The 27547-nt window shown below is 46.2% G+C and overlaps 1 protein-coding gene across 1 annotated transcript in view; it reads right to left on the bottom strand.

Moving 5' to 3' along the window:
• Positions 1-3385: 3385 nt before the first annotated feature.
• Positions 3386-27547, bottom strand: part of fat4 (FAT atypical cadherin 4) — a 113732-nt gene continuing 89570 nt past the window's right edge. Inside the window, exons 7-17 of the mRNA XM_061834546.1 lie at positions 27023-27203; positions 24703-24953; positions 19567-23916; positions 18118-18222; positions 17667-17974; positions 13804-13889; positions 11916-12095; positions 11467-11591; positions 9543-9760; positions 8411-8672; positions 3386-6535 (exon numbers count right to left, since the gene is read on the bottom strand). Of these exons, the coding sequence (XP_061690530.1) occupies positions 4632-6535; positions 8411-8672; positions 9543-9760; positions 11467-11591; positions 11916-12095; positions 13804-13889; positions 17667-17974; positions 18118-18222; positions 19567-23916; positions 24703-24953; positions 27023-27203 (7970 nt within the window). The 3' untranslated portion in view covers positions 3386-4631. The remainder of the gene's footprint in view (positions 6536-8410; positions 8673-9542; positions 9761-11466; positions 11592-11915; positions 12096-13803; positions 13890-17666; positions 17975-18117; positions 18223-19566; positions 23917-24702; positions 24954-27022; positions 27204-27547) is intronic.

Genomic DNA, 27547 nt, shown 5'->3' with positions numbered 1-27547 from the left:
ATGCAGGACTTTGAGGCAGAGGCATAATGTTCAAGGGTTCGACGACTCTGAAGCAAACTAACTCAACAGGACAGGATCAAACAAAAGGGCACAGAATCGCTGTGACTAGGGTTACTCTAACTTAGGCGCAGAAGCGGAGAGTCCCGCAGGCAGCGAACGCAACTCACTAACGCGAGGCAACGAACTGGCAAATGCCAGTGACAAAAACTCCAACTGAAATACTTTGTCTAGTTACAGTCCCAATGTGAAACAACTTGTGAGCGGTGACCTGGCCGCGCCCCTCTTGGCAGTGGCTAAGCCTCGCTCATGACAATAAGCAATTTTATTTGTAGGATTTTTTTTTTTTATTATTATTCAATATAATGTTCCACCCCTTTTTTCAAGGAATACATGTTCAGTAAGTAACTAATAATAATAACATTTGACTGCAATACTTCAGCAATTTAAAACACTTGAAAATGTACTTCTAGCAGCTGTGGCATGAATGTTATCTTCGTTGCTGGTCTCCCACATTTGTTGTTCATTTTGAACTTTTAAACAAGTCACGTTAGTGATTTGGGCGGCGGGGGGGGGGGGGGGTGTGCTACAATACATCTGTAGAAAAACGTCGAGGCCTCACCCTACGTAAACATCGTAGTAAATTGTCCGCTCCTCGCTTTTGTTTTTCCAAGGAGCCGTTGTTTCAGCGGTCATTTAGTCTCGCAAACGGTCGTAAATTTCTCCAGTAGGTGTCTACAGGTTGACTCGGAAGGTTTTTGATGGAAAGCCTCCCCGCCGCCGAACGCTGGAACGTTTCGACGATGACCGCTCGCGCCGCTGCTTTTGGCGCCCGTTCAAGCCGAGTTGCATCCTGTGTGGACGCGAAGTGCGTTTACACTGGCGTGCGCCGCGTCTGGCGCCGGCGTTCCAGGACGCCGCCTCGGGTGTCGCACCATGAGAACCCGTTGTGTTTTGGACTTCCATCGTACGGCTGCTCATTGAACTCGCTAGTAACCGTCGGTGTTGAGCCGGAAGTGCACCGACATCACTCCACTGGTGGCGGTCAATGCTCGTTTTGTGCGATCAATCCGAGCACAGGCGGTTCACGTGCCGCATATTCATGAGAAATCTGGGCGTCTCACCTGCCAGGTGGAAAAATGACAAACTAGAATAGCTTTAAAAAAAAAAAAGAACAAAGTTATCATCTAAACCAGAATAAAGGACATGGCGTGGCAATTTTCCACTCATAAAAACTCGAGAGGCACTCTGGACATGGCGGACTCAAAAATTGGGGTCTGTATGTCAACCCAATGGATTCTGGAGGTGCTTTGTTTCTCTTCAATAGTTTTTGCTTCTCATAACACTCTTTCATGTAGCACGGATTCAGGATCAGAATCGGCTTTAACGGCCAAGTGTGGGACAAGACACAAGGAATTTGTCCCCGCACTCGAACCTTGTACACAATCACAAACCGCTGAACGGACTGTCGGCACCACCCAACCCGCCCTTGAAGACCTTTCGCACCCTCCACATCCTGGCCACCTTCCGTCGGGTCGGCGCTAGTGATCGACGCAAATCTAAACTAGCGAACGTTCAAAATGTTTTTTAACCTCTCACAATGAAGTTGTTCAATTCGCGATCAGCGAATTACTATTTTCGGCCTTGAGCCGTAGTTGGGACACACCCGATCTCTCATAAAGAAGTCGTAATACTCTTGAATGATCCATGAATATTAAGATGGGACCAGGTCCATTGGAGGTCCTCTTCCAGGATCCCATGATGGCGGAGAGTCTCACGGCCGTGCCGTCTACGTAGCGGAAACGATCGGCCGTTTGCAATTGTTGCTGAAGATTTACAGATTATTAATTGGAGGAATGTGTCGATTTTGTATTTGTTTTCAGAGTAATTACAGGGATTGAGTACAAAGGATGCAAAGAACTTAATGCAGTACAGATTTTCAACTCCGACAGCCGAGGTTGGATTCCAGATTTGGAGGCGATTTAAAAAAAAAAAAAAAAAAAAAAATCAGCAGATAAACTTTTGCTGTGGTCATCATCAAACCTCTGGAGAGTCGAAGTCAAGGTTTTGTTTACGGGCTATTTTGCACGTATGAAGTCAGATGCGCCACGTTGCTTCTCTCGCGTGAATGACCGCAGACTAAAGGAGGCGCTACGGCTGCCGCTCCTAATCATCAATCATCATAAGAACAAAAAAAAAAAAAAAAAATTCTGGAGGGAGGGGTGGCGCTGGAAGTACAGTATTTGTTCTGAGGGGCCAAGATCAGCAACTCCGTGCCACGATCTTTCATAGATACTCTTAAAGTCAACACGGAGATCATTTGAACGGGGATTTTGGATGTTTGATGACATTTTGCGGGTCGGCGGGGAAACGCCGCGGGCGCTCGTTGGGAAGTTGCGCGGCGTCTCGTTCGCACCTTCGATCGCAGGTTGTAAAATCGGCAAAGCGGGATGGGCGAATATCCTGGGAAACGTCAGCCTCAGCGTGGTTTGCCGCAGGAGAAAAACCTTTGGGGGGGTTTTCTTTGCGCTCAGAACACATCCTATTTTTTGGATCATGTCCAAATTTGGTCATTGAGCAAAATTAGGAGTTCGAGCATCAGATTTAATAATCATAAAAAAAATTATTTACACGGATAATTTGTTTTTTAACAAGTGACAAGCTAAAAAAAAATGTAGTTGTACAAGAATATGCCACAATACTGCAAGACTTTTTTGAAATATTTTTTTTTCTCGGAAAACTGACATTTCTGTTGTGCTTTATTTTTCATAAAATTCTACGTACTCAGCCATTATTCACACAAATTCCAATTGTTTTAACATATTTATTGAACCAATTTGCCACAGTTTCCACAAAAATATGACTTTTTTTCCCTCATAAATTTAACATTATTATTCTCGGAAATTCGCACATTTTCATACTTCGTACTACTTTTTTGTCAGAATATTGTGGTGTTATTTTATGACATTTGGACTATTTTCACAATTTGGAAAAAATTCCCTAAAAACGAGACTTTTTTCCTATAACAACACTTCTCCTAACTATATTATTTCTCAACATTTTAATTAATGTCAAATTAAATTTTTTTTTCCACAATATTGCAACCAATCTCATCATATTAGTACTTTGTTTTCATAATGTTTCAGCCATTTTCACAAATTGCAGCGATTGCAGTGAAGTAAATACTTTTTGGGTGTATTGGGCCATTATTCTCATAACATTGGGAAAAAAAAAATCACATTATTCATTCCGTTATGAGTTTATAATCATAATGTGATTTTTGTTTTGCCTCATATGTCACTTTTGTTCATAATAATTACAGTTGTATTCTCTTTATATTATACTAGAAATACCATAAAATGTATTGACCCGCCCACCCTCCCCAATAATACAGCTTTATTCCTGAAAACATTTTTATTAATATATAATGTGTTCTGGAATTTTGGATATTTCGTAGAAATCTATCTGTCATTTGCTCCTTGTTTTTGTAAACAATCGGAAAATATGAGGTTTGACTATCAAATTTATCCAAAACAATTCCAAATATGTCAATTAACATTTTGGAATTAGTCTGGCCCGACTTCATCGAAATGGTTTGCAATACGATCTCCAAACACCTTTAAATAAATATTTTTTTATTCTGTTATTGGCTTTTTTTTTTTTTTTTTTTTTTTTTTTACAAGTACAAAGCATACAGCATGTTATAGTTTTATAAAAAGTGGAAAATACTGACGTTACATATGTAACAGATGTAAAAAATAGGTCTTTAACCCTTACTTTCCCCGAAAGTAAGAACATACATTTCGGTTTATGAAAAAAATATCCATAAAAACACAGCTTAAGTAATTTAAGTTAATAAACAGTACAAAAACCGAGCAACCGTACAACATGATATCAACATAATGGACGAGTACACCAATGACAAATGATTCCACGTTTGAACTGTGGGAACAATTTACAGAGTCTTTGTTTTGTTGGTTTGGGTCATTTCAAGAAATATCCACAAGTTGTCATCGTGTCGATTGAAACGCAAACGAACCCACCCAAAACGAAAATACACCACCATATTTGTCCCCATGCCGCAATCCTCAAATGTGCGTAAGGCAGTCGACTTGATTCACTGTGACCCTCGGCGCAATCGGGCGGCCCTTCTGTGAGAAAACCAAACCCGAGGCGACAACCGGCGGGGACCGGGGTGTGATTTGCGTGGGAGCGCTTACAGAGTCCGCGGTCGCGGCGCCGTCAAAAACGCACGGGCGCCGATGAAAGCCTGACCGGCAACGTAAGAACGGGAGTTTTGTTTCGTCCGACAGCTGGGAGCGTTCATTTAATCTGCCGTCTTATCTTTCGGCCTGCAAGCGAGAGGCAATATCGCTAATAAGGAACAGAAACGTTTCGTCAAGATAACGCGCGCGGAGGTCAGTTGAATTCTTCAAAGGGTGCCGACAACGCGTGATGGATCAGGTGGACGGTGACTGGGGAAACCTTTCCAAGGTGAATTCAGGTGCCGTTGGTTCTGCCTTACTCCATTGAAAGTCGTCGTTATTTTTCAATTCAAAAACACGGTCAAAGTCCGACGTTGTTTTTGGAGCCAACGTCCGCGAAATCGACAACGTCCAGTATAATAAATAGTCTCATACGTATTGTTCTGCTTCTCCTTCATTTAGGATGGTGACAGAGCCGTCCCCGCTGTTCATTTCAATGTCCTTTGCCGACGCGTTTTCCGGAAGCATGGCTAAGTCCTTAAACACGTCGACGTAATGTCCAAAACCGGGGCCCCAGCTCAAAAGATTGTCCCAGTTGAAGCCCCCGGCCGGCCCCAGTTTGTGAGGCAGGGTGTTGTGCTGCTCATTGGGGTTCAGCTGGGCCACGCCAGGACCCCCTTCTGCCCGTCGGCTCGAGTACCGCCTCTGTTTCAGCCTCCCGCCGTAATCCTCGTCGTCCGCGTCGGACTCGTTGACTTGTGAGAGCTTGGGGACTCGGGAGCTATAGGAAACGGGTTTTTCCCGGTCATACTCCATCTCCGAGCAGGTGAAGGAATCGTGAGAGTCGCTCTCTGAGGAGGACTCCGGGGCGGGGATGCCGTCAGCGGGGTTGCGGACCCGTGAGAGAGGCCGGCGGCAGTCCTCTTCTGAGCTGGAGCGCCCGTGGTCGGCGCTGCAGATGCTGGGGTTGCGAGGACGCGGATTGTTCAGCCGCTCCACTTCCTCGATCGAAAGCCCCACGGGCGGGCCGGTCTCCAGGGGGATCTGCTCAATGGGTTGCTTGAGCCGACTTCCGGGGCGGGACGTGTGGCCGTGGCTTGCCATGGTCTGCGGACTCTTGCTGCGCCTCCCCAGCCGGGTGGCGTAGTTGAACATGGGGGGCGGCTGGCACATGTCGTTGTGCAGGTCCAGGGGGCTGCCCTCACGACGGCCCAGGTTAAGCTCCCTGGTCGGAGTGTTTCTGTAAAAGGTGGAGGGCTTGGTAAACGGGGCCGGGGAGTGTCTGGAAAGATGGTTCGGTGTGGGGCAAGCTGAGTGGGCGTGGCTAAGCGGCGTGGATCGAAGTGCCTGAGTGTACTGAGGCTGGTAGGTGTAACTGGTGGCACCCAAGGGTAAGGGGGACTGCCTCGCAAAGCCCAGCGGGCTGTGCCTCTGGATGGAAAATTTGGGGGTGTGACTTCGGAACTGCTTGTAGTGCTGGATGATGTCCGCGTCGGACGGAGCGATGCTGCTGGCGTTATCGATGTCGTAGTGCTCGATGTCGGCCTCCGGGCCATTACAAGGGGCGCAGGGAGCACTTGGGACGGCCTCATTGTTGTGAGGGATGTCGGATTCGTCGTAGATCAGATACGGATTCTCCCGCTCGATGATGTCGGGCTTGGGATTGCCTTCGGGTTGTTTCCGGACCGTCATGTCATCTCCGTATGGCGGGATGTTATCAGGGTCATCAAATGCCACGTTCTCGCTTCCCTTTTTCTTCTTTTTCTTCTTCTCTTTGGGTTTCTTCTCCATAGGATCCTTTGGCACTTTGGTTTTATTTCGGTCCTTGCAGTGGTTGCACAGGATGAGACTGAGCACCACCAGGGCGAGCACCGTGGCACAAGTTCCGACGATCGCGGGGACTGCCCAGATGGGGAGAACCATGGCTTCCGTTTCTGGATTTGGAGTACAGATAAAGCCGCCGTTGTTGACTGTCTTGCAAGTGGTCCCTTGAGGACACTGGACACCCAGGCAGGCCACTTGGGTCTCGCACGTCTTTCCGGTGTAGAACTCGGAGCAGACGCAGGTGAAACCCACACGGGGATCCGGCACACAGCTCCCGTGGTTCTGACAGGGACTGGAGGCGCAGTCGCCGGGCGGGACGCACTGGTACGTGTACCACAGGTTGATGCACATCAGGCCGTCCCAGCACGGGCTGCTCTCGCACAAGTTCGGACCTCGGCATCCTATCTTGACGGACGGGCTGGTCTTCGTTAAGGCGACGAGGCCGTGTTCTCCGGCGAAAGGGAGGTTCTCGCCGTTGTATTTCACGTAGGCCAGGCAGCCGTCGAACCCTGCGGATAAAAAAAAAAGAAAAAAAAAATGAAAAATGAAAAATGGGAGAAAACAAACAAGCTTTAGAAGCGAGGAGGACGCGAGCGTTTCCTGGAGTGAGATCAGTGCTGATTGATTTGCTGGAGCTGCTGCGTCCTCACTTCCTCTCAAGCAAAACAGGAAGTAGGAGCTCTAATTACAACAAAAGGAATATTGTTTGGACAGCTAATTGGTAGAAAACAAAATACATGCTTAACTGTCTGATTTACATAAAGAAAAATGGAAAGCAAAATCCAAACCAGAGTCCATAGTCTGAGCTGTTGCAGCTTCCAGACATACATCTGTGTTTGATGAGTGCGTCTGTATGTAATTTAATCTCTGGCTTTGTGTATTGTCAAACAACACTGCCTCGGTGATGTTAATATAGATTTTTTTTTTTTTTTACTTTTTAAAATTGAATTCATTGCAACGTGCATTCGGGCCGTTTTTTTTTTTTTTCCCTGTTTGATCGTTAAACACAGAAGATGCACCGCATGCTCGGAAATATGCCCTCCTTCAACAATTTTTTTTTTTTTTTTTGACCATATTAGTCTGCGGGATTCAATTTGCGTTCCATCCCCTGAAAAATGGGAACTTTACAATTCTGCATTCCGTCTGTCTGGAAGCACTCAGTTTCACCTTTTCCGAACCGTCCTCAACACAGCCTGGAGGACATCTGATCTGCGATTCAGTTTGAAAGCACAGGAAGCAAAGACAAAAACAGCAAAAGTCCTCAAAGGCAAAAGCGCTCCAAGGTGAAGTCAGATTAAATCATTATTTGGTCCTTCTGTGATTGATATTCAGATTAAGGAACATTTGTTCAACTACTGTAAATTCAAAGCAGGCAAATCTCAGCAGCGTCAAACTGAAATAAACTCGTTGGACGGCCACCGAATGCGCTCGGTAATCGGAAAAACAGATGATTAATTCATTTTTGGGGGGGTTAACTGAAGCGCTACCTAATATCCAAGAACGGGATGTTCTTACGTGTGCTCGCGGATCGAGCCGTCAAATTCCGCTTTACGACTCCCGTCGCTAATCTAAAACACCGCAAAAAGGCTGGATTTACACCGCACTTCCAAGGCCCCAAATTTTGAATTTGGAAGCGGCCCGATTCCGATCATAAGATATCTGATTTCGTGCTTTTTTGGGGGGGAAAAAAAAATGAATTATGCTGCCGTGACCCTTGCGCTTGAGAAAAAAATATTGAAAAGTCAAATAACTTTGGCTACGTTGACTTCAAAAATAGGTTAATGGAGATTTTATCCCTTAAAGCAGCACTAAAACCACTGCCCCCCCCCCCCCCCCAACAAAAAACCGAAAAAGTTCTACCCGGCACCACATTTCTGCCGCCCAGCACTCAACAAATTATGTAAAGGATCATCGATTCATAAAAGATGTGATCGGGACAGCCCTGCATGACGCATATCCCGATTATGCCACTTGATCGCATCCATCATCCATCCATTTTCTTAGCCGCTTATCCTCACAAGGTTTGCAGTTGTCAACAGACAGGAGGCAGGCTACACCCTAATCTGGTCGCCAGCCAATCGCAGGGCACATCGAGACAAACAGCCGCACTCACATTCACACCTAGGGGAAATTTAGAGTGTCCAATTAATGCTGCAATGATTTCGGGATGCGGGAGGAAACCGGAGTGCCCGGAGAAAAGCCACGCAGGCACGGGGAGAACTTGCAAACTCCACACAGGTGGGGCCGGGATTGAACCCGGGTCCTCAGAACTGTGAGGCCAACGCTTTCCAGCTGCGCTACCGTGCGGCCTCATTTGGCAGCTAAAAAGTCTTAATTGTGTCACATGCAGAGTAGTTTCAGTCAGACAAACTGGAGAATCTCACCTGTTGTAGTTTTCTGCTGTCCGGGACCAGATGGGATGCCTCCGAGGGAAACTGTGAGGACACCAAGACCTCCAAAGTCCTGGGTTGGATGCTGGATGACACGCGAGTGAGCGTTGTCCACTTGCATCAAGGTGGCGGAGCCATTCTTAACCAGCAGGAGGGTGTGCCACAGACCGTCGGACAGCACCGCGTCCCCCACGGTCCGCTCCACTTTGCCGCCCACGCCTGCATCTGAGATGTAGTGGAGGTTGCCGTTCCTCAGCTGAGGGAGGGTGACAGACTTTCGGTCATTTATCCATCATCGTTTATTTCATCCGATCGCCAACTTTTAATCTCCTTGATCTCTTGGTGAATCAAGTCTTCTGTGGTCACCTCCGACTGTCCCTGGCTGCACTTGTCTACAAAATTAAAAACGCCCTGTCTAACCAACTTCCTCGCTTAGATACAAGAAGCGCCGCAATGGAGATGCACTAGTCATGAAAATAGAGCCTTTGGTCTTGAACTGGTCTTATAAGTCTTCAAAATCTTGGTCTGGATGTAATTAGCTTTTTCTGCGCCTACATACAGACTTAAACTAACTCTTCATGAAGTCTTCATTCCTCGACGTAATTGTCTTAACTCATTAAAGTTACTTTTAACTTGCCAAAGTCTTGGTCTAGTTTTAACTTCAAAAAAAAAAAAAAAAAAGTCTTGGTCTTAATATCTGAGACTTGGTCTTGACGTCGTCTTAACTCCGTCAGTGTCAAGTGTTATCCTACTTGTCTTTTGACTTGGTCCTGCGGAAAAACGCCAATATAATATTGAAGACGTGTACTTTCACATATTGTCGACTGGGCCGTCGCTCATAATAACAACCGCTTTTGTTCCTTGGCGTTGATAAGTCAAACTCCAGACTTCCGCCCGTGATCATTTTCAATACTTGAGGGGGCATTGACTTCCCTCGGAAAACATTTTATTCCAGGGCTGCTGCTTTTCATTATTTGTAAGTCGGATCAATCTGATGCAGTTTAACCGACGCATCGGCCCGTTTGCTGCTTTCATGAAAGTCATACGTGGAAACGACGGGTGAGTCATTAACGGGACGTGGGAGTCGAGTTTATTTGCTGAAATGATGGAATGTCTACGCTCCTACCTTAACCGTGGTGTAGTTACTGCTCTCTTGCACGTGCAGCAACGTGCCGCTCTTGCCACGCGTCCTGAACTTGACCTCCAGACGGCTGGGAACGACGGGGTCAGGGGTCCCGGCCTGCAGCGATCTCCTCAGCAGGATGTCCCGCTTGGGGCCCTCCTTGAGGGCGTAGTCCAGGCGACCGGTGCCGTCCAGGGAGAGCGCCGTGTCGGCCGTGATGTCTGCGCGACAGACAGGGAAGCCTTCATCATCCGTCTTATTCTTCAAAGTTCTCCGGTGGCTTTGAATCGTCGCTCTGCAGCTGCTGCACACTCACGTCAGTTATTTTCCTTATTCGACAAACAGAACCACAAATTGGGCCTTCATTTCACACTCGCATGTAGACACCGTAGCTGAACTGAAGTATCGGAGAGAGTTCCTTGTCTCGCTGAGTGGAAATTAGTTCCTGAAATGTAGTGCATGTCTACTGTTGGGCATCGAATGTTGCAATTACTGGAATTCAATGTAAATCTGAACTCCTCCGCATTCAACCTTTATCAAGTCCGTTTTAGAGTTACCTCCTAAAACAAGCTCGGTCTTGACTTGGTCTTTTAACTGCAAGTTACTTCCCTTAGCCAGAAACTACAAATTAGGCCTTAATTCCTGGAACTTAGAGTCGGACATGAGAGCATCCATTCCATTTTCCAAGGGTCACGGGAGTGCTGGAGCGTGTCCCTGAACACCCTGAACTGGTCACCAGTCGGTCGTTTATCATTTTCACTGTATCAATCAGTTACCGTTCCATTGAGTTTGTGCTTAAGCCGTTCCCCATATTAAAACTGTTACTGGAACCTCTGGGAAGAAATATATAAATCCATGACTCGATGTCACTCTCGAATGCGGCGTCGGTTGAGATCAAAGGTGCCATCTTTGCCAACAATGAGAGCGAGCTCTCGAGGGACGACACTGCGATAACGCGGTCGTCCCAGCGATGCCAGGTAGGCCGGCTCCCAGCAGCTGTGTCAATATCATTACTCTGTCTTCGCCTTCGAAAGCGCTGAAAGATCTACAGCTGTGCTGCACATTTTTCTTCTGGGTATTTTTATGAAGAAGGAAGACAAACAGCTGTGAAACACCCTGCTTAATATACCCAGTCTCTGCCGTCTCCACGTGAGTTGCGTACGAGGAATACTGAAAATCGGCAGGGTGCTTTCGGAAATCTTTGAAATTGGAGCGGCAGGCTGGTGATTATATGGACCTCTGTATCTCATCTTCATCTCGAGTTTAATCACAAATTCATAGTTTTGCACTATTCCACTGGGCATCCTTCAAATGGGGCCCATCGTAGCCACAAATGTTTATTTAAAACAAAACGTCATGATTTGTGGTTTTAACGTTTCCTGGAACCGAAGGCAAGATTCAGTCTGACCACAGAGTACACTTTACACTTGACAAAGTCCATTTGGGTTGATCGTATACAAGACGCAATCTTTTTTGAATTATCGGGTTATATACCCCCCGATAGGGTTCTTGCTTTAGTGTCCAGAAACTTGTGTCATGGAAACTTTGTGAAGAAACTTCTTGGATGATCCTTTGCTACGTCGGCCATCCTTCAAACCAAAATCCTGCAAAACTGCGTCCCAAATGTTTCGTTTTGAAATACAAGTGACAGTAACGGGATGAGAAAAGTACCCCTGCCCCGCCTCTGCTACTACCACCAAAGCACGGAAATCGCCAAGTTGACACACAACAGTGACACTGGAAAAATTCACTGGCATTACAATTGAGAGTCGTCACTTTTTATAATTAAAGACACAAAGCTGAGACCGAGGCGGCTGGCATTAAGAATGATGGGATGACTCATATGCAGGGGGGGGGGGGATCATTAATAATCTTGAAAGCATCATGAAGCGCATGCTGCAGACACCTCAAAGGCAGGTTGACTTACACTTCTCACAGTATTTGCCGGTGAAGCCGTCCGTGCACTGGCACTGCTGCCAAGACCAGTGGTCCAAACAGGTGCCCCCGTGTCTGCAGGGGCTGGCGGTGCAGGCTGCCTCCAGTCTTGGACAGCTAAAGAAAAAAAAAGGGGGACAATCAGATTTGTCACTTTGACAGGGCGGACACAATCGCAAGGAAAAGAGGCAGATGGGCTCTCTCGAAAAGAAGTCCTGGATGATTAGCATGTTAAAAGATCTGTCCTCGCGTCGTCCAAAAAATGTATGCAGCCGGATTTTGCTATCTCTCGGCTTTTAAGAATGTCTGGAAAGGCTCAGCAGATGTCCCACAGCGAGAGGGAAGACGGACAGATGGGAATGAGACGGACACGACGGCGAGAGCGTGAAAGCGGGACCGAAAGGGGCTCGGAGTGTCAGGTTAAGGGAGGGGGTTGCCGACCTGTCAAGGATGCCGTGCGATGCCAGTGCCTGACTGGGCTCCAGCGGGCGGCCGTTGACGGCCAACTCCATGATGCAGCCCACAAAGTCGTGCGTGACGACCTGACCGCGTCGGTGAAGGACGGACTCCATTGACCTCACCCCCCCTACCGAGAGCCGGTTGGGCTCCACATCCAGGAGCCTGAACACACACACACACACACACACACACACACGCAAAAATCCACAATCAAATGTCGGAATAGAGCTGCCGTGCAAGTAGAAGAAACCTTGAAAGTCCACTTTGAGTATCTCCAGATTTCTAACCCCGTCTTCCCCGTTTGACAGAAAAGCAGATTTTCTGTTTTTTTTTTTTTAGGTCTAAATGTTGCTGGATAAATGTAACAATTTTCTTGGTCGGGGTCCGGCGCTGCTGTGACCCTCTTGAGGATAAGCGGCTTGGAAAATAGACGGGTTTAGCATACGACTGACAGTGTGTGGTATATTTACTGAATCATGCCTTCATGCCAAAAGCGGGTGGTTAAAAGCTTAAACTATCATTTATGTTCATTTTAATCTAAAATATCAACATGATACTTTGATGATGTGGTTCAGTTTGGTCAAAACTGAAAAAAAATTCTATGCATACATCCATGAACTAAATATTTCATAAGCCTTATGGCACAGTTGCCCAAGTCATGTTTAACTTGCATTCACAATCTCAAGATGTTAGGTGTGTGTTTGTTTCCCCAAAATGCTAAAAAAAAAAAAAAAAAATACTTGGGGAATTTTGCCATTAGGTTATGAATTCATTCATTTTTTTAACGACAATGTTTAGCAACTCCTCAAATTCTTGGTCTTAACTCCTCAAAAAAATTTGTATTCAAGCTTTTCGAAATCTCGGTCTCGCTTTGCTTTCAAGTCTTCCGTCTTGGTCACGATGTAGTGTTAACCCTTCAAAGTCCCGGCTCTGATTTAGTCTCACGTCCTTGAAGTTTGAACTCCTTAAAGTCTTGGTTTTGCAGAAACGCGTCATTTTACCTTAATCCAACACGTACATACGATCGCTTGAGCCAGTACGCTGTGCATTGCAAATGTACAGTTTCTCGGCATGAAATCACAACTTACGATGAAAGAATTTTTTGGATTTTAATCACAAAGTCGACATTTTAAAGAAAGTCCCGGCCGACATTTCTCAGGAGTTAGGTCCCTCCAGAATGACAAATGATCTCATGTTCAAGTTGGAACAAACATATTGTTGAGAAGGATGAAAAAAAAAAAAAAAAACGTTTTCTTAATTTTATCTGAGGACAACTTGGCTTTGGACGGCTCTCGTGAGCTCGGCCAAGCGAGCTTCTAAAGTTACCTCACTTGTTCCCGACGTGGCGGTCGGCACGACGACTACGAGCTGTTGCGAGACAATAGCCGGGCCAGGATGAAGGGAAAACTCATTAACACCACACAAAAATTACACTGCTAAGTCTTTCCTTGAGTACTCGGCAATTTTCCTGCCGCTGTTATTGGCGGGATAATTTTACACCCCTCTAATAAAGGCCAAAAACGTTTTTGGTTTAAACGGTGACGACCAGCAGACACGCAACTCCTGACAAAACTTTGGCAAAAGCTCGGCTAGCGTACGCTGGTGGGAAATGTGCCTTGAATTATTATTATTATTATTTTTTTTTTTTTTTTTGGGGGGGGGTGAGTTTCTATGCTACACAGCAAAAGAAACATAACAGGTGGAAGCAAACATTTGGATTCCGCCATGATTAATGGTGGAGTTTTCCAGGCCTCAGGAATTGGACGTGTCAACCCAATTTTAGTGTCTATAGTTGAACTGGAAAGAGGGTGGGAAAAAAAAAAAAACAAAACAAAACCGCTGCTCGCGTGCATGTGCCATTTTGTCTTACCAGTCGGTGTGAACTGCCACGTTGCTCACGGCACAGTAGCCTGGTTCCTGGTCCTCGCCGCACAGGTCCACGGTCAACGAGGCGGCCTACGGAACAGCGCATTGCGAGTCACGGTGGGGGGAATTCGTCCCAGACAAATCCAATAAAGCAAAGTGTCCTCTTTGTACTGGTGCCAAGGGTCTCGGAAGTTGCGAAGGGTCCAGATCGCACAATCGGCCCCTGTGTGCAGCGGTTGTTGCACCGTTACAAGTACAAACAGCCTGTCAGCAGGTTTCTGACTGGCAATAATTAGGCTCAGGCAGCACTTTTCCCGCATTCCACATCCAGTTCAGTTGATCTCGAGTTTGTTATCTATGAATATTTATATGGAGCGAGAGTACATCTAGACTAAAGAAGCTGACAGACAACCTTGAGAACTTTTCATTTGACAATTTTGGCAAGCAGTTTTATGTTTCATACAATTATTAAGGGTCTCGCGGTATTCCGATTTGCACTTTGCAGGTTTGGAAAGCTTCAATCTCACATTCACAACCTCGCTGAGTGAGAATTGAATTTGGAGCCACTCAGTGACCCTTAAAAAAAAAAAAAAAAAAAACTCTAGCCAGCAGCAATTCATGCACATGCGTGGAAGACTGTCCTTAACTTCTCCCGATGTCCAGAACTCAATTTACCTCCTCCCCAACATAAAAAAGTTTTAAACACATTTCCTTGCAACCAGTTTTGTTCATATTAGGCAGGACTTTGAATCTTCCTTTTAGCATGTTAGTGCATAAAATAAATGTATTCATTTTCTATATTTGTATCTGGATTTTTTTGGTTATGATACTTGGGTGTACTGAGTTTCCACGCCTTGAGCATCTGGCTAGCGACACGCTTTTGGGAGTTCAGTTTCAAAGTTAACTTTTTTTAAAACTGCATCATGCCAAAGCAGTTCCGCGTACCAAAGAAATTGGGCAATGCAAATGCAACTTGCTCAAAGTGTTCGACAGCTTCTCTCGGGCTCTTCAGATGGAGCTAAAGCAGAGGTTCCCAAAGTCAACCTGGGCCCGGACCTCCAGTGAGTCGTTCAAAAATTCTCCCGGACCCCCAACGTCAACTTTCGCCAATAATTTAGTGCTGGACACAGCTATGCCATTCTGGTACAAAGAAATACTCCATTTTAGTGGCTCACGTGCTCTTGATTTTCATTTTTGTGCGATAAATCAAAACTTGGTTCAGCACTAGAAAGGGCAATTCTCACATCCTGATCAGCTTCCAGACGATTTCATTTTTTTCGTCTTCGCATCACGGACCCCCTGGAAAGACGTTTTTCACCCCCTTGGGTGTCCGTGAACCCCACTTTGCGCAACCACAGAGCTGAAGTAATCACAAACTGGCCACTGGCACAAAAAAAAAATATCTGAAATGTAGTTCTAGATATGTGAACTGAACCAATGTGGGTAGCGAGCCCTGATTTGTCCCATTCGGTTCCACCTATCAAACAAAATATTATACACCCCAAAAAAAAAAAAAAAAAAAAACATTCAAATACATGTGATTGTGATTTATTCCCAGTTTTTCCCAAAATTCAGTTTTGTTGTTTTAAAGCGTAACATCTTCGGTTTATCCTGAACTTTTCATCCGTTCCACGAGCTCACAAAACCACACTCGCCGCACTTCCAAAGTTACCCAGAAGAAATTTGAAGAACCTTGATTAGCTTCAATGAATACTGTGTTTTCTTTCTGTTTACTATTGTACTGACCAGAAATCAACAAACTGGTGTAATTCTAAGCAAAATATTCACATTCTGGAACCGCTTATGAAGAACTGATGCTTTATAGTGGTGGTCACTGATTCCCCAGCGAAACCATGCAGGAGAGTGCTGTTAAAATCGTCTACAGTACAGTAAACCTTTTTTCAGCCCTCAAATAGATACGGTCAAGGCTCAGTGCTTCGGTGACTAAATTACTTGATGATGGTTTTTTTTAAAAAAAAAAAAAAAAGGGAGCCCCTAAAACCATGTGAAAATGCAGAAACAGCTGAAAAATTGAAGTGACCGTGCCGGACCCGTGCTGGATCTCGAAAAAACATGGACCACGTGGGGTGGAATCTCAGAACACAAATCACCCACAGCCCTCACGCGTTTCTCTCCACGCAACGCATGAGGCGCGCACACAACAGCATCACCCTTTTGAGACGCCGTAAAAATGTCCGATCCACATGAACATTTTACGAACTCCGAGCAATCAAAGGCCCTTAAGCCTTATAAACGCCACTCACTATTCAGTGTCTTGCTGCGGTCTGGGAGACGAGTTTTTTCTCTTTCGGCAAAGCCTTTGAAAATGTGTCTGCAGTGATTTTGTGCGCAGCAGAGGGAACATGAGGAGCGCACCAGTGCGGGGGCCGTTGTTTTCGGAAGAACCCATGGAACTCGTCTCTATTGTGGTGGAGGTGCGGTACGTGCTGGTTCTTATTTATTTGAACCTGGATCTAATAATGCAACCAATCAGGAGCTTCGTGATGAGCTGTTGGTGGACATCGAGGGCTAATTTGTCTTTTTTCAAGCTACTTGCTCAGTCTGGGGTTTTTTGTTTTTTTTTGTTCGTACTGATTTATTGGACCACTTTTACTGGTCTTCGTTCAGACGTGGCCCGAGTTTTCGGACCTGTTTGTTTGAGAGTCGTTGATTGCATTTGTGATGCGAAGGGTAATCGGGCATTGCAAATCAAACATTTCTGGAGTTCACTTCTGGCGAGATGTCAGCAAACCTTGCAGTCATTCAGCATCATTGGTTTAACTTCAAGAGTTCCTTGGTTCACGTCGGCAAAGCAAACCGAATTGGGATATAAGTCACAAAGTGTTGTGGTCGATCGCTAACCCACGGGAAATATTTGTGCGAGAAACAGACCGTGCCACGAGATCAGTTTTGGGTTACCACGCAAACTAGTTATTTGCGCTATCGCACGTCAAAAACCAAGGAGTGTACCCTGTACTTGTAAAAGGGCAACGGTGGTGGTAAAATATCCACGGGAAGTCTCGTTGCTTCACCGTTCTTTTGTCCTGCGAAGGGTTGGGGGTCATAGTACGGTTGGATGGATAGTTGCAAATGATCACCTGTACCAGTCACGTGAATGTGAATGACTGAGCGGATTCATTGCTTCTGTTAAAATATATTTCACCACCGTTTGTTTTATTTTGATAGGTTTTAACTTCCCCCAAAGGACTCCTAGATTATTATTACTTATTATTTTTTTTTTTTTCTAATAAAACTGTTGTGCCTTTAAAGCTGGTTGTGAGCCCAAAATCACGATACGGAGTGGTGCGTTAGCGTCTCGTGCTAATCGCTGCCATACACTTGTCACTTTTGATCTGCCACATGCAGGATCTGATTGTTTCCATCCCTATATCACTTTGCTAGCCATCACCACCTACAAAATAACAAATGAACTGCTCTTCCAAGTCTCTCTGTGAAACTCCCGACGCTCTGTGGGAGGGATTTGTAGTCCAGTGGGATGCCTATTTTCTAAATGCTTTGACAGGACTTGATGGATTCTTCTCCGTTTCCTTGCCACTACATGTCTGGCAGGGTAAAGCCTCTCATTCGAGAGAGACAATTCCAATCTTTTAGGCCATTTTAGATCCTTGTATGGTAAATCACAAACGAGCAATAGAATCGTAATTACAAACCGTGGCTGCTGTAAACTGAGCTACTAGTGGTCTAGGAGGCTGCAATTATCTGATGGTGCAAACAACGAGCTGGCTGCTGTTTAGCCAGGAAACCTCAGGGCATAAACTGTGTTTTATTCTGCATTCCTCTTCCTTTTACGCAATTAAGCTGTTGCCCTAAACCTCAAATATGTCCCGTAAAAGTGTCCACTCTTACCATCCCAGCCCGCCTGGCAATGACCGTGTGGAACTGCCCGTCGGAGACTTTTATCGTGGTCATCAGTTTGTATGTTCCGCTTCCCAAGTTGAAGGAGAAGCGCATCTGCCCCTCCGAGATTTCCAGGGCCAGGAACTCTGCCTTGTCTCCCGTCTGGTTATCGTGGTTGTACATGAGCAAGGCGTCGTTTTTCAGGGTGGCAAACTTCACGTAAATGTAGTTGTTGTTGGGGTCCAGCGACGGGAACTCCATGTAGGAGAGCTCTTCGAAGCCGTAGCTGTTCAATTCGCAGTGTTTACCGAAAACCCCTGCGGACAAAAACAGACCAAAGGAGAAAATGACGAACGACTTGCAATTCTGTCGTCCCAACAGAATCTTCGATGGATGAAACAGGAAATGAATGGAATGGGCTTGCCATTGCACTTGCAATTTGCCTTACAGTGTTACTCACCGAATGGACAATGACAGTAATATCCATCCACCCGGTTCTGACAGGAGCCGCCATTAAAACATGGATTACACTCACAGTGATTGATGATTGAATCACATGTTTTGCCTGGGTTCACAAGACAACACACGTTAACGTGGATGGAGTGGTGGAAATCACGCAAAAAAACAACACATTCCCCAACAGCCCGAGTTGCACAAACCCTTCACCCTTCACCGTATTTGGTGAGCTTGAAAGCCCCTTTGTATACTGCGTGTCACAGAATTTTGTTTCCCTTTAATAGGCAAGATTTTTGGTACAATCTGGTCCAAAGCGCCTTGAAATATTCATAGGAAGAAAAGTCTGCGTAATTGGCAGACTCTTAAACATATTTTAAGGCCCGGCGCTAGCTAAAGTTACTCTTAGATAAAGGGAATTTGTTGCGGCGCTGAAAGAGAAACATCCAAAATGAACACGAGTTGCTGAAATGAGCCGGGCCGGGGGCAGTGTCATGAACGTCAAAATATGAGGAATTTGACGCCGATTAAAAACGTGGAACTCAATACGTGAGACGTTTAGAATCATTGTAATGGACACGGCACATGCAGGAAGGGTGCGAGGCAGACGGCGGTCGATAAAGTGTTGTTGCGTACGCTTACGGCGATAAATCCCGATGAAAACCTCTAATGGAGAGCGACTCGGCTGCCAAAAACCAGCCCGGGAACACAGGAAAACGAAAGTTCACGGCGCGGGCATGCAAACTACTGTAAGTCAATAGGTGCATTTCCTCAGGAGGGTCGTTTATCTTGATGAAACCTAAAGACGTGCTCATTTTTTATTGTCATGATAAAAATGGACAGTAATGACTAGACGGGGTGGATTGCCTTGCTTTGAAAATGTCTTTCAGATGTGGCAACTGGACAATGAGCCCCTATCAAAACGAGTGTCCCAAGTACTGTAAGTCCAATTAAAATCAACTCCCCTTTTCATGGAGGCTAACGAGTCTGAGAGGTCATTAATTTCCCAACATAAAGGCCTGATTGACTCTTTTATAAAGCTGCCAATTTGTCAAGTGCCCGCGTCCGTGATTACTAGATCCTGTTGTACGCCGTTGGATTACAGTCGGGTAATTGCATCGGTGTGTGTGGTCAGCGCTGTGTCGGCACGTGATGCGACGCGATACAGACTCGAAGCCTCCACTCTGGAGCGGGGTCGGCTTCACAGCATCCATTTTATTAAAGCAAACATGGCTGTCTGATATTCCGTCGATACCAAGTCATCTTGAAAAAAAGTGTTCCTGGCAACCGTGACTGTGACACTTCAGACTCCAAAGTAAATATTTTCTTTGGATGGTGAGCTGTTGGATGGTAATGTGTTGATATGACAGTGTATCCCGTGTCCCGATTGTTCTTTTGCCAGTCTCGGGGATGGAGTGCTAAGGCATAAAATGTGAGTGCTGTGTACGTGTGGTACCTGCAAATCCGGATTTGCAGAGGCAGTTGAAGCCGCCGGGGAAGTTTTGACAAAGCGCTCCATTCTTGCAGGGATTGGAACGACATTCGTTGACGTCCCTCTCGCAGGCCGTGCCGGTGAAACCTTCAGGACAGGTGCAGGAGAAACCCCCCACCAGATTGTGGCAGGTGCCGCCATTGTGACAAGGCGAAGGCTGGCACTCGTCGACGTCGGTCTCGCAGACGGCTCCGGTGTATCCCGGCCTGCAGCTGCAGGCGTAAGGCTGCAGGGGGTGATTGGATACGAGGATCACTGGGACGCTTTCCTCCGTCTTCATATCGGGCCCAACAGTGAGACGCCTCTTGCAGCTGCCGCCGTTCTGGCACGGGTTCCGCGTGCATGGATCATGGTCCACTGCATCTATTTGCACACCGCTCTGTCTATTCAGAATGTCTTTGATACTCTGAAAGAATGTAGCCACGCCACTGGGGTTCACGTATTGTCCATGGCCTCGTTTGATAGCTGCCATCACGAAAGTCTGGTTGTTGAGCTCAAACACACCATAAAGCAAGACCCCGGTGCCTAGCCCCGCTAGCTGGGAGTTGGCAATGCGTAAGAAGCTGAGGTAGTGGTCGGTGAGGAAGTTTCTTACTCCGTGAGACTGGAGTCGAATGAGAATGCTGTTATCTACTGTGGCATTTGTGAAACCGATGAAGAGGACTCGGGCTGTGTTGCTGACGGGACCGTGGACACCGTCGCTGCTTCGGATGGTTAATTCAAAGTTTCCATCTGTCGACCGTGCTTTTGAGTTGAGGTTGCATGTTCCAGTAGGAATATTAAACAGCGCAGAGGAAGGTGGAATGAGGGAGCAGTGGAACCTGTCTTGAATGTCAGGGTCTTGGGGTTTTACATCTCCCAAAGAACCTCCCGGAAATATGTTTCCAAAGTAGTGAACAAAGATTTCCATTGACCTTGGCTCTGATGGGTTGTCATTTTGATCATTAATTTTAATGCGAATGGTTCCTGTGGAGGACATTTGAGGTACACCAGAGTCCTTGATCACAATGGAGAGATAGAAGTCACTAATCTGTTCTCTGTCAATCTCTCGATTTGTGGTGAGGATTCCAGCTGGACTTAGATTGAAATAGCTGTTGGCAGAGCCAGAACTGAGAAGGCTGTATATGTAAGGTCCTTGATTGGGTGGTAAGTCGGGGTCGGAAGCTGTTAACGTTGTGACCGCAGTGCCAGACTTCTGGTTCTCCATCGCTTCAGCGTACGTGGTTGTCAAACTTGGACCGTTGTCATTGATATCTTCCAGGTTCACAATCAGCGTGGTGCTTCCAGTAGAAGGAGGTGTGCCAGTATCCGCAGCGAGAACGGTTAGATTATATACAGGTGTTGTCTCTCTGTCGAGCTCTGCTGCCACAGACACTTGGCCAGTCTTGGGGTTAATAGTGAAAATCTTTTTATCAAACTCTGGTGCAATGGAGTAGGAAAACCGGCTCCAGCTTGGGACAGAATCCGAGTCCTCAGCACTCACAAATGTAACCAGACCGCCAGGCGACAGACCCTCACTGATCTGCACGTCATACAACTCCTGAGAAAACACAGGAGGATCATTGGCATCGAGTACCGTGATGTTCACAAAAACCTCATCAATATCTGCTCCACGGATAGCCCCGGCATTTTTGGCCAACACTCGAAGTGAAATCTTTTCCTCTTTCTCGCGGTCCAGTGCACCTGTGACATAAATCTGTCCAGATCTTTTGTTGATGCCAAAGCCTTTCCTCCTGCTTTTCCCAAAAATGAGGTAGTAGACCACTCCATCATCACCTTGGTCACGATCACTTGCAAAAACTTCCCCAACCACACTGCCTTTTGGAGCGGCTTCAGAGATTTCAAAGTAGTACTCTTTGGAGACAAAGCGGGGTACATATTCATTGGCTCCCTTTAGCCGAATGTTGACATTGGCGAAGCTGCAGCGCTCCTCGTCTGGGACGTTGAATGCCTTCACTGTCAAATGGTAGACCTGCTTAGCCTCGTAATCCAAAAATCCCTGAGTGGTGATGGTGCCCGTGTTGGGATCAATAACAAAGAGGTCACTGTCTGACGATTGTATGACGTAGGCCATGACTGCGTTTGCTCCCGAATCGAGGTCGACGGCGTTCATTTTCACCACTGTGGTGCCACTTGGAACGTTCTCCTGCACGATAGGGTAGAGCTCATCCGGATCGAACGCTGGAGGGTTGTCATTCACGTCAGTGACGTAAACTGTGACCGTGACAAAGCTCGACTTTGCAATCCAACCGCCGTCCGTGGCTGAAACTTTCAGCTGGTGTTGTTGGTTTTCTTCGAAATCGAGAGGCTGCGCGAGGGATAACACCCCTGTCTTACTATTCAGTGCAAACAACCCCTTGCCGTTCCCTGATGTAATATTATATTTGATAAGGCCATTCATTTCTTTATCTTTGTCCCTGGCCGATAGAGTCCTTATTGCAGTTCCCACAACAAGGCTTTCAGGCACTGTAGCTGAGATTTGGCTTTGGGAGAACTCGGGTGTGTGGTGGTTTTCCTCCGTGACGGCGATTCGCACTGTCGTCTGTGCAGACAAAGGCGGATTCCCTCTGTCGCTAGCCATGACATCCATGAGGAAAATCTTATTTATATCAGATATGAGGGGTGATGCAACCGTGACCCACCCACTCATTTCATCTAATTTGAATTTACTCGAGCTATTACCTCCTCTAATCGAGTACGCAACTTCAGAGTTGAGGCCAAAGTCTTTTTTGTCGTGAGCTACGATCCTTATTAGCCTGGTGCCGACTTTGACACTCTTTGTGACGGGAGTAAAGTAACTCAGTGACTCGAACTCGGGAGGATTGTCGTTACTGTCGACTATGTTCACAATGACTGTCGTCTCGCTCATCAAAGGCTTGAGCCCTCGGTCCGAGGCCGTGACAATGAAACTGTGGCGGTTAACGTTCAAGCTGCTGGCCCCTGTTGAATTCTGATACCTTAACTGCTGCTTCACAAATATCTCTCCAGAGCTGGAATTAATTCTGAAATACTCCGACTGGGTCCGAATAAAATAAAATATTTTGCCGTTGAAACCCTCGTCGGGATCAGTGGCTGACACCTGCGTCACCAAGGAACCCACCTCAGTCAGTTCAGGGCAGTCGATGTAGTAAGACGGACGACTAAACCTGGGGGCGTTGTCGTTGATATCTGTGACGAATACCGTGACGTCTGTACTCACTGTCCATCCGGAGTCGTGGGCAGACACTTTGACAAAGTAGTGGTCTGTATCCTCCCGGTTGAGTGGCCTACTAATTGTTATGTCCCCTGTGTTGGAATTAATACTAAATGGGAGGGTGGTGTCTGTGATTGAGTAGCGACTGATGGCGTTGGCGCCAGCATCCTCGTCTGTGGTGGTGACTCTGGTGACCGTGTAACCTACAGGAGCATTCTCAGCCACAGTGGCGCTGAAAATCTTGGAAAACCGGGGGGCGTTGTCATTTACGTCCAGCACGGTGATTTTAACATTGACAGCAGAGTTTTTAGGCGGCAGCCCTCGGTCCGTGGCTTTGACTCTCAACGTGTACTGGGCCATCTTCTCGCGGTCAAGAGGCCTGGTGGTTCGTATCTCACCGGTGGCTCGACTGATGCTGAAGCTATTCTCGTTGTTTCCGTCGATGATGGCATATTCCAACTGCCCGTTCGGTCCATTATCCAGATCAACGGCAGAGACCACGAGGACCCGTTGAGGTGACAGGTTCTCCAGTATCTCGGCATTGAAAGGGTCCTTGTCAAACACCGGGTGATTGTCGTTAACATCCAACACCGTGATGTCCACATTTTCATAGGAGGAATACGGAGGAAAGCCTTGATCTCTGGCCTCAATCCAAAGAACGTATTTCTGAATGTGTTCATAATCCAATGGATGCCTGATGATTAAGTCGCCGGAAAGCTGATCGATGTGAAAGGCATTGTCCAGGTTGCCGCTGGCGATGTAGTACGACAGAGGCCCGCCCCTCCTGGAAGACCCCGTCACGGTGGTGACAAGGTGATTCGTCGGTTGGCTCTCAGGAAAGGTGAAGGCGTGCTCCTTCAGCTTGATTACAGGGAAGTTGCCTCCATTGACAAAGCGCACCGTCACTGTGCTCGTGTCAGTTTTTGGGTTGGCTCCCCCGTCTTTGACCCGAACTGTGAGGGTGACCTCCGAAGTCCCCGTCAGCTTCTCGTTGGCAGTGATGGCACCTCGGACAGGGTCGATCTTGAATTTGTCCGAGTTGCGTCCCACCAGCGAGTAGTGCAGCTGAGCATTGGATCCCGAGTCCTCATCGGTGACAGTAACAGCAAAGACCAGGGACCCTGGGGACACAGATGGGAAAATAAAGATAATAAAACAATTAACAATCCCCGGAAATGTTAGATTTGTGGTTATTAGGAATATCAATCCACTGGCTCCGGAACACACTGCCCGAGTCTTTCCCCTTGGGATTAACTCTTTAAACAGTTGAATGATGGGTTCAGAATGACACTGTTCTATCATGGTTACTTCATTCCTCCTTGCAGCATTGATACCGTGCCCTCATTTTACCATCGCTATAGATCCATTCGTCTTTAGTCTCCATTGAAGACAAAGAAGAGGAGAACACTGGATTTGTTGTCAGAAGGAAAAGAGGAATGCACAGAGCCTACAACTGAGTGTAGTAGAGTGTAGGGATTGTGAATGTTGGGACTTTGACAGGAAAAGCTCAGGAGTTGCTTGATATGATTATTAGGAGCGAGAGGAAGACCAAAGAGAAGGTTGATGGATGTGGTGAGGGAAGACGTGAGGGCGGTTGGGGTTAGAGAGGAAGATGCAGGAGAACCCTAACGGGACAAGCCGAAAGGAAAAGAAGAAGATAGATCCATTAGTAATGAGTCATTTGCACACTTCTGTGGTTGACCGTTATTACCACACGCTATTTCTTACTATTTGTTGTTTTTTTTTTTTTTACATTTTATGTCCATCAATACATGTACGCTTTTTTTCCTTATCAGTCTTTGACATTAATATCATATTGCGATCTTCCAGTGGAAAATGACCCCTTTTTTTGTAATGAAATGCATCTTTTTACCCGAGCATTTTTTTGTTTTTTTTTTTTCGTTTACCTGCTGCAGTGGAGGCGGGTATGTGGGTAACATAAGGGTGGTGGTGGAAGCGCGGCGGGTTGTCATTGATGTCGGCCACCGTCACCGACACGGTGGCCGAGCTGGACAGGCCCCGCGGCTGCCCTCCATCTGTCGCCGCCACCAGCAGCTGGTAATTGGCTCGCGCCTCTCGGTCCAACAGGGAGCTGGTGATAATCTGTCCGGTCGCCGGGTTGATGGAGAACTGTCCGTGTCCTCCGGTCAAACTGTAACTGTTGGGAGGTGGCGGGGGGGGTGTTTGAGAGGACGACATTTAGCACAATCAGGAACGTGATAGCAGCATGAAGAAAAGTGTATAAACGGCAAAAGCTGTGATTACTAGTAGAGGTCCGCACTCCTCTAGTACATACACGTACAGTATGCATATCACATACTGGCGTTTATGTGCCTTAAAGTGCTTTTTTTTTTTTTTTAAATAAAGCAATTTTCAAATTCAGTTCAACATCTGAACACCACTCAGTGTTTTTGTTTTGTTTTGCATTAACTTATTTTCATTTTTTGATTTTTTTTTTTTAATTATTATTATTTTTTAACTTTGTGTTCACGGCGCATTTAGAAGCATTGCCACATCGTTATTGTGGTATGTTTGGTTAGTTTGTGAAACTAAATGCATGAATAAATGAATGACGCCATGAAATATTCATTAATTCAATTCAGAAATCAATGAACAAAATGAATTATGAATTAGTGAAATTATTCAATAAATAGCTTCATTTACATATGCAAATAAATGATGAATTCATTCAAACATGCAAACAAAAATTGATTCAAACAAATAAAACACAAAAATAAAAAAAAAGAAAAGTAAATGCTAGCAGTTAAATAAAATGTGTTGGATATCTTCCCAAATGGCCTCTTTTTTTTTTTTTTGTTTTAAATGTAATGTATTTTTTCACATTTTTGACGCGCACGAGGCTTCTGTAGTTCCAATTTTGCTCCATTATTTTCACGAGAGTTCTGCCTATGTTACAGTACATTGCAGTACAATGTACGCATGCAGTTGTGTGTGTGTGTATTTTAGCCTTGCCGCAATGTGGTCTATAGAGGGCACCATTTCAAACTCACTTCATTCACTTGGGTGTATTTCAAGAAAAAAAAAAGATGTGAAATTATAAAGTTGTATTTTCTAGTCAAGCCTCAGTTCTCCTGCCTAACAAAATGACTTCAGTGGACATTCATAAGATTTCTTTATATCTTGGCTTTGCCCTCACTAGAGCCTGAAAAAAAAAAACATTTAATATTAACTAACAGCCTTTAATAATATCTACTCCATAAACACCCAAACGTATCAAAGTGTCATTTGAACACGAATGACTGATGACTGAATAGCTCACAGTGAAAATGCGTCTTTTACAAAAACTTATCAGCAAGTCAGAGATGCGAGGAGTTGCCTCCAGACCAGACCAGACCAGACCCAGACACAAATATAAACCGATGCGTAAACGTACGCAACGTCGTGTGCTTAGAAATGTTTCTTGAGAAAGCAATAGTCAACCCTTTGTCCCCCCAAAAAACCAAAAGAAAATATAAAGGCAACGTGGAAGCTCAGCTCGGTTCAAAGGAGCTTTAGAAGTCCCGAACCTTAACTCCGTCTTAATGAGCTGTGAGAATCCCGACTAATAACTGATGGTAACCGGCTCTGGTCTCCATTAAAGGCCCCTGGAACCCCCGATGGGTACACCTCGTACTGTCATAGACGATTAACATCCTCATTATCATGTTTTGGGAAACAGGAGCACACTGCGGTACCCCCCAGTGTGTACCCAATAGGGTTCGCCCAGAGAAAGGAGGGAACGGACTCGAGTCAACGTCCGGCTTGAGGGGGACGGTGGTGGGGGCGTCTCTTTGCAGCTCCCCATGAAGAGATGTGAGTGTGGAAAAACCGAGAGTCAGAGACCAAAACAGGGATTTCGGGGGAACTGAAAGTCCACGTTGGGCCCTGAAAGACCAATGAAACTGGGGCTTAGAGGGACAAGCACCGAGGAAAATGAAATGGTTTGCGAGCCTGCCTCAAAGTTACGGGTTCAAATCGCAACTCGGGTTTGCATCTTCTCCCCGGCTCGACCCCCACGTTCCAAGACTGAAAATGAGCCATGACTGTGAATGTGAGGATGACTGGCGGTTTTATCCACCCGTATATGTTCCCTGGGAATGGCTGCTCAACAGTCCAGTGGGCCGGGTAGACCTGATGATCCCCCACTGCACCACTAATGTAGTGACGAGTCCCTGCGTTCTTATAACTTTGGACTTTGTATGGTAAAATAATAGCGCAAGAGTCTACCTTATGACACCGTTGAGGCCCACGTCCGCGTCGGAACTGTTCACCAGTAGCACGTCGGTCCCGGTGGGAGCGTCCTCCGTGATGGTTGTGTGGAAGGCGGACGAGGGGAAAACCGGCATGTTGTCGTTGACGTCGTCCACCAGAACCGTGACCGTCCCCGTTCCGCTCAGCGGCAGAGAACCTGAGCATCCAGTAACAACAAAAAGGAAACGGTGTTTTTGAATTTGTGTGGGGAAAAGAGAAGCTTTCAAACCCGGGATCAAAGCAACGTTAAGGTGCGTGGTAAGAAGTCCGTTGTCTGTGCAATACGAGTTGGGAGAAAGGCTATTTTAGGCCAAAAACCCGGCGTGGGTGACGAAAACAGTGCCCGTCTGGGTATTGAGAGGATGGAGTTGAAATGAAAAACAGATGAAATTGGACTTTAAATCACAGAAACAACATGAGGGGGGAGAAGAGATTCAGAGGTCTGCATTGCTTGAACTTTCTAATCCTTCCTGAAAGCGAACACTCAGTCGATCTGCTTCA

Source organism: Syngnathoides biaculeatus, chromosome 11, assembly GCF_019802595.1.
Source record: "Syngnathoides biaculeatus isolate LvHL_M chromosome 11, ASM1980259v1, whole genome shotgun sequence".
In the NCBI taxonomy this organism is placed as follows: Eukaryota; Metazoa; Chordata; class Actinopteri; order Syngnathiformes; family Syngnathidae; genus Syngnathoides; species Syngnathoides biaculeatus.
The sequence above is the reverse complement of the archived record's forward strand: the minus strand, read 5'-3'. Positions and strand labels throughout refer to the sequence as shown.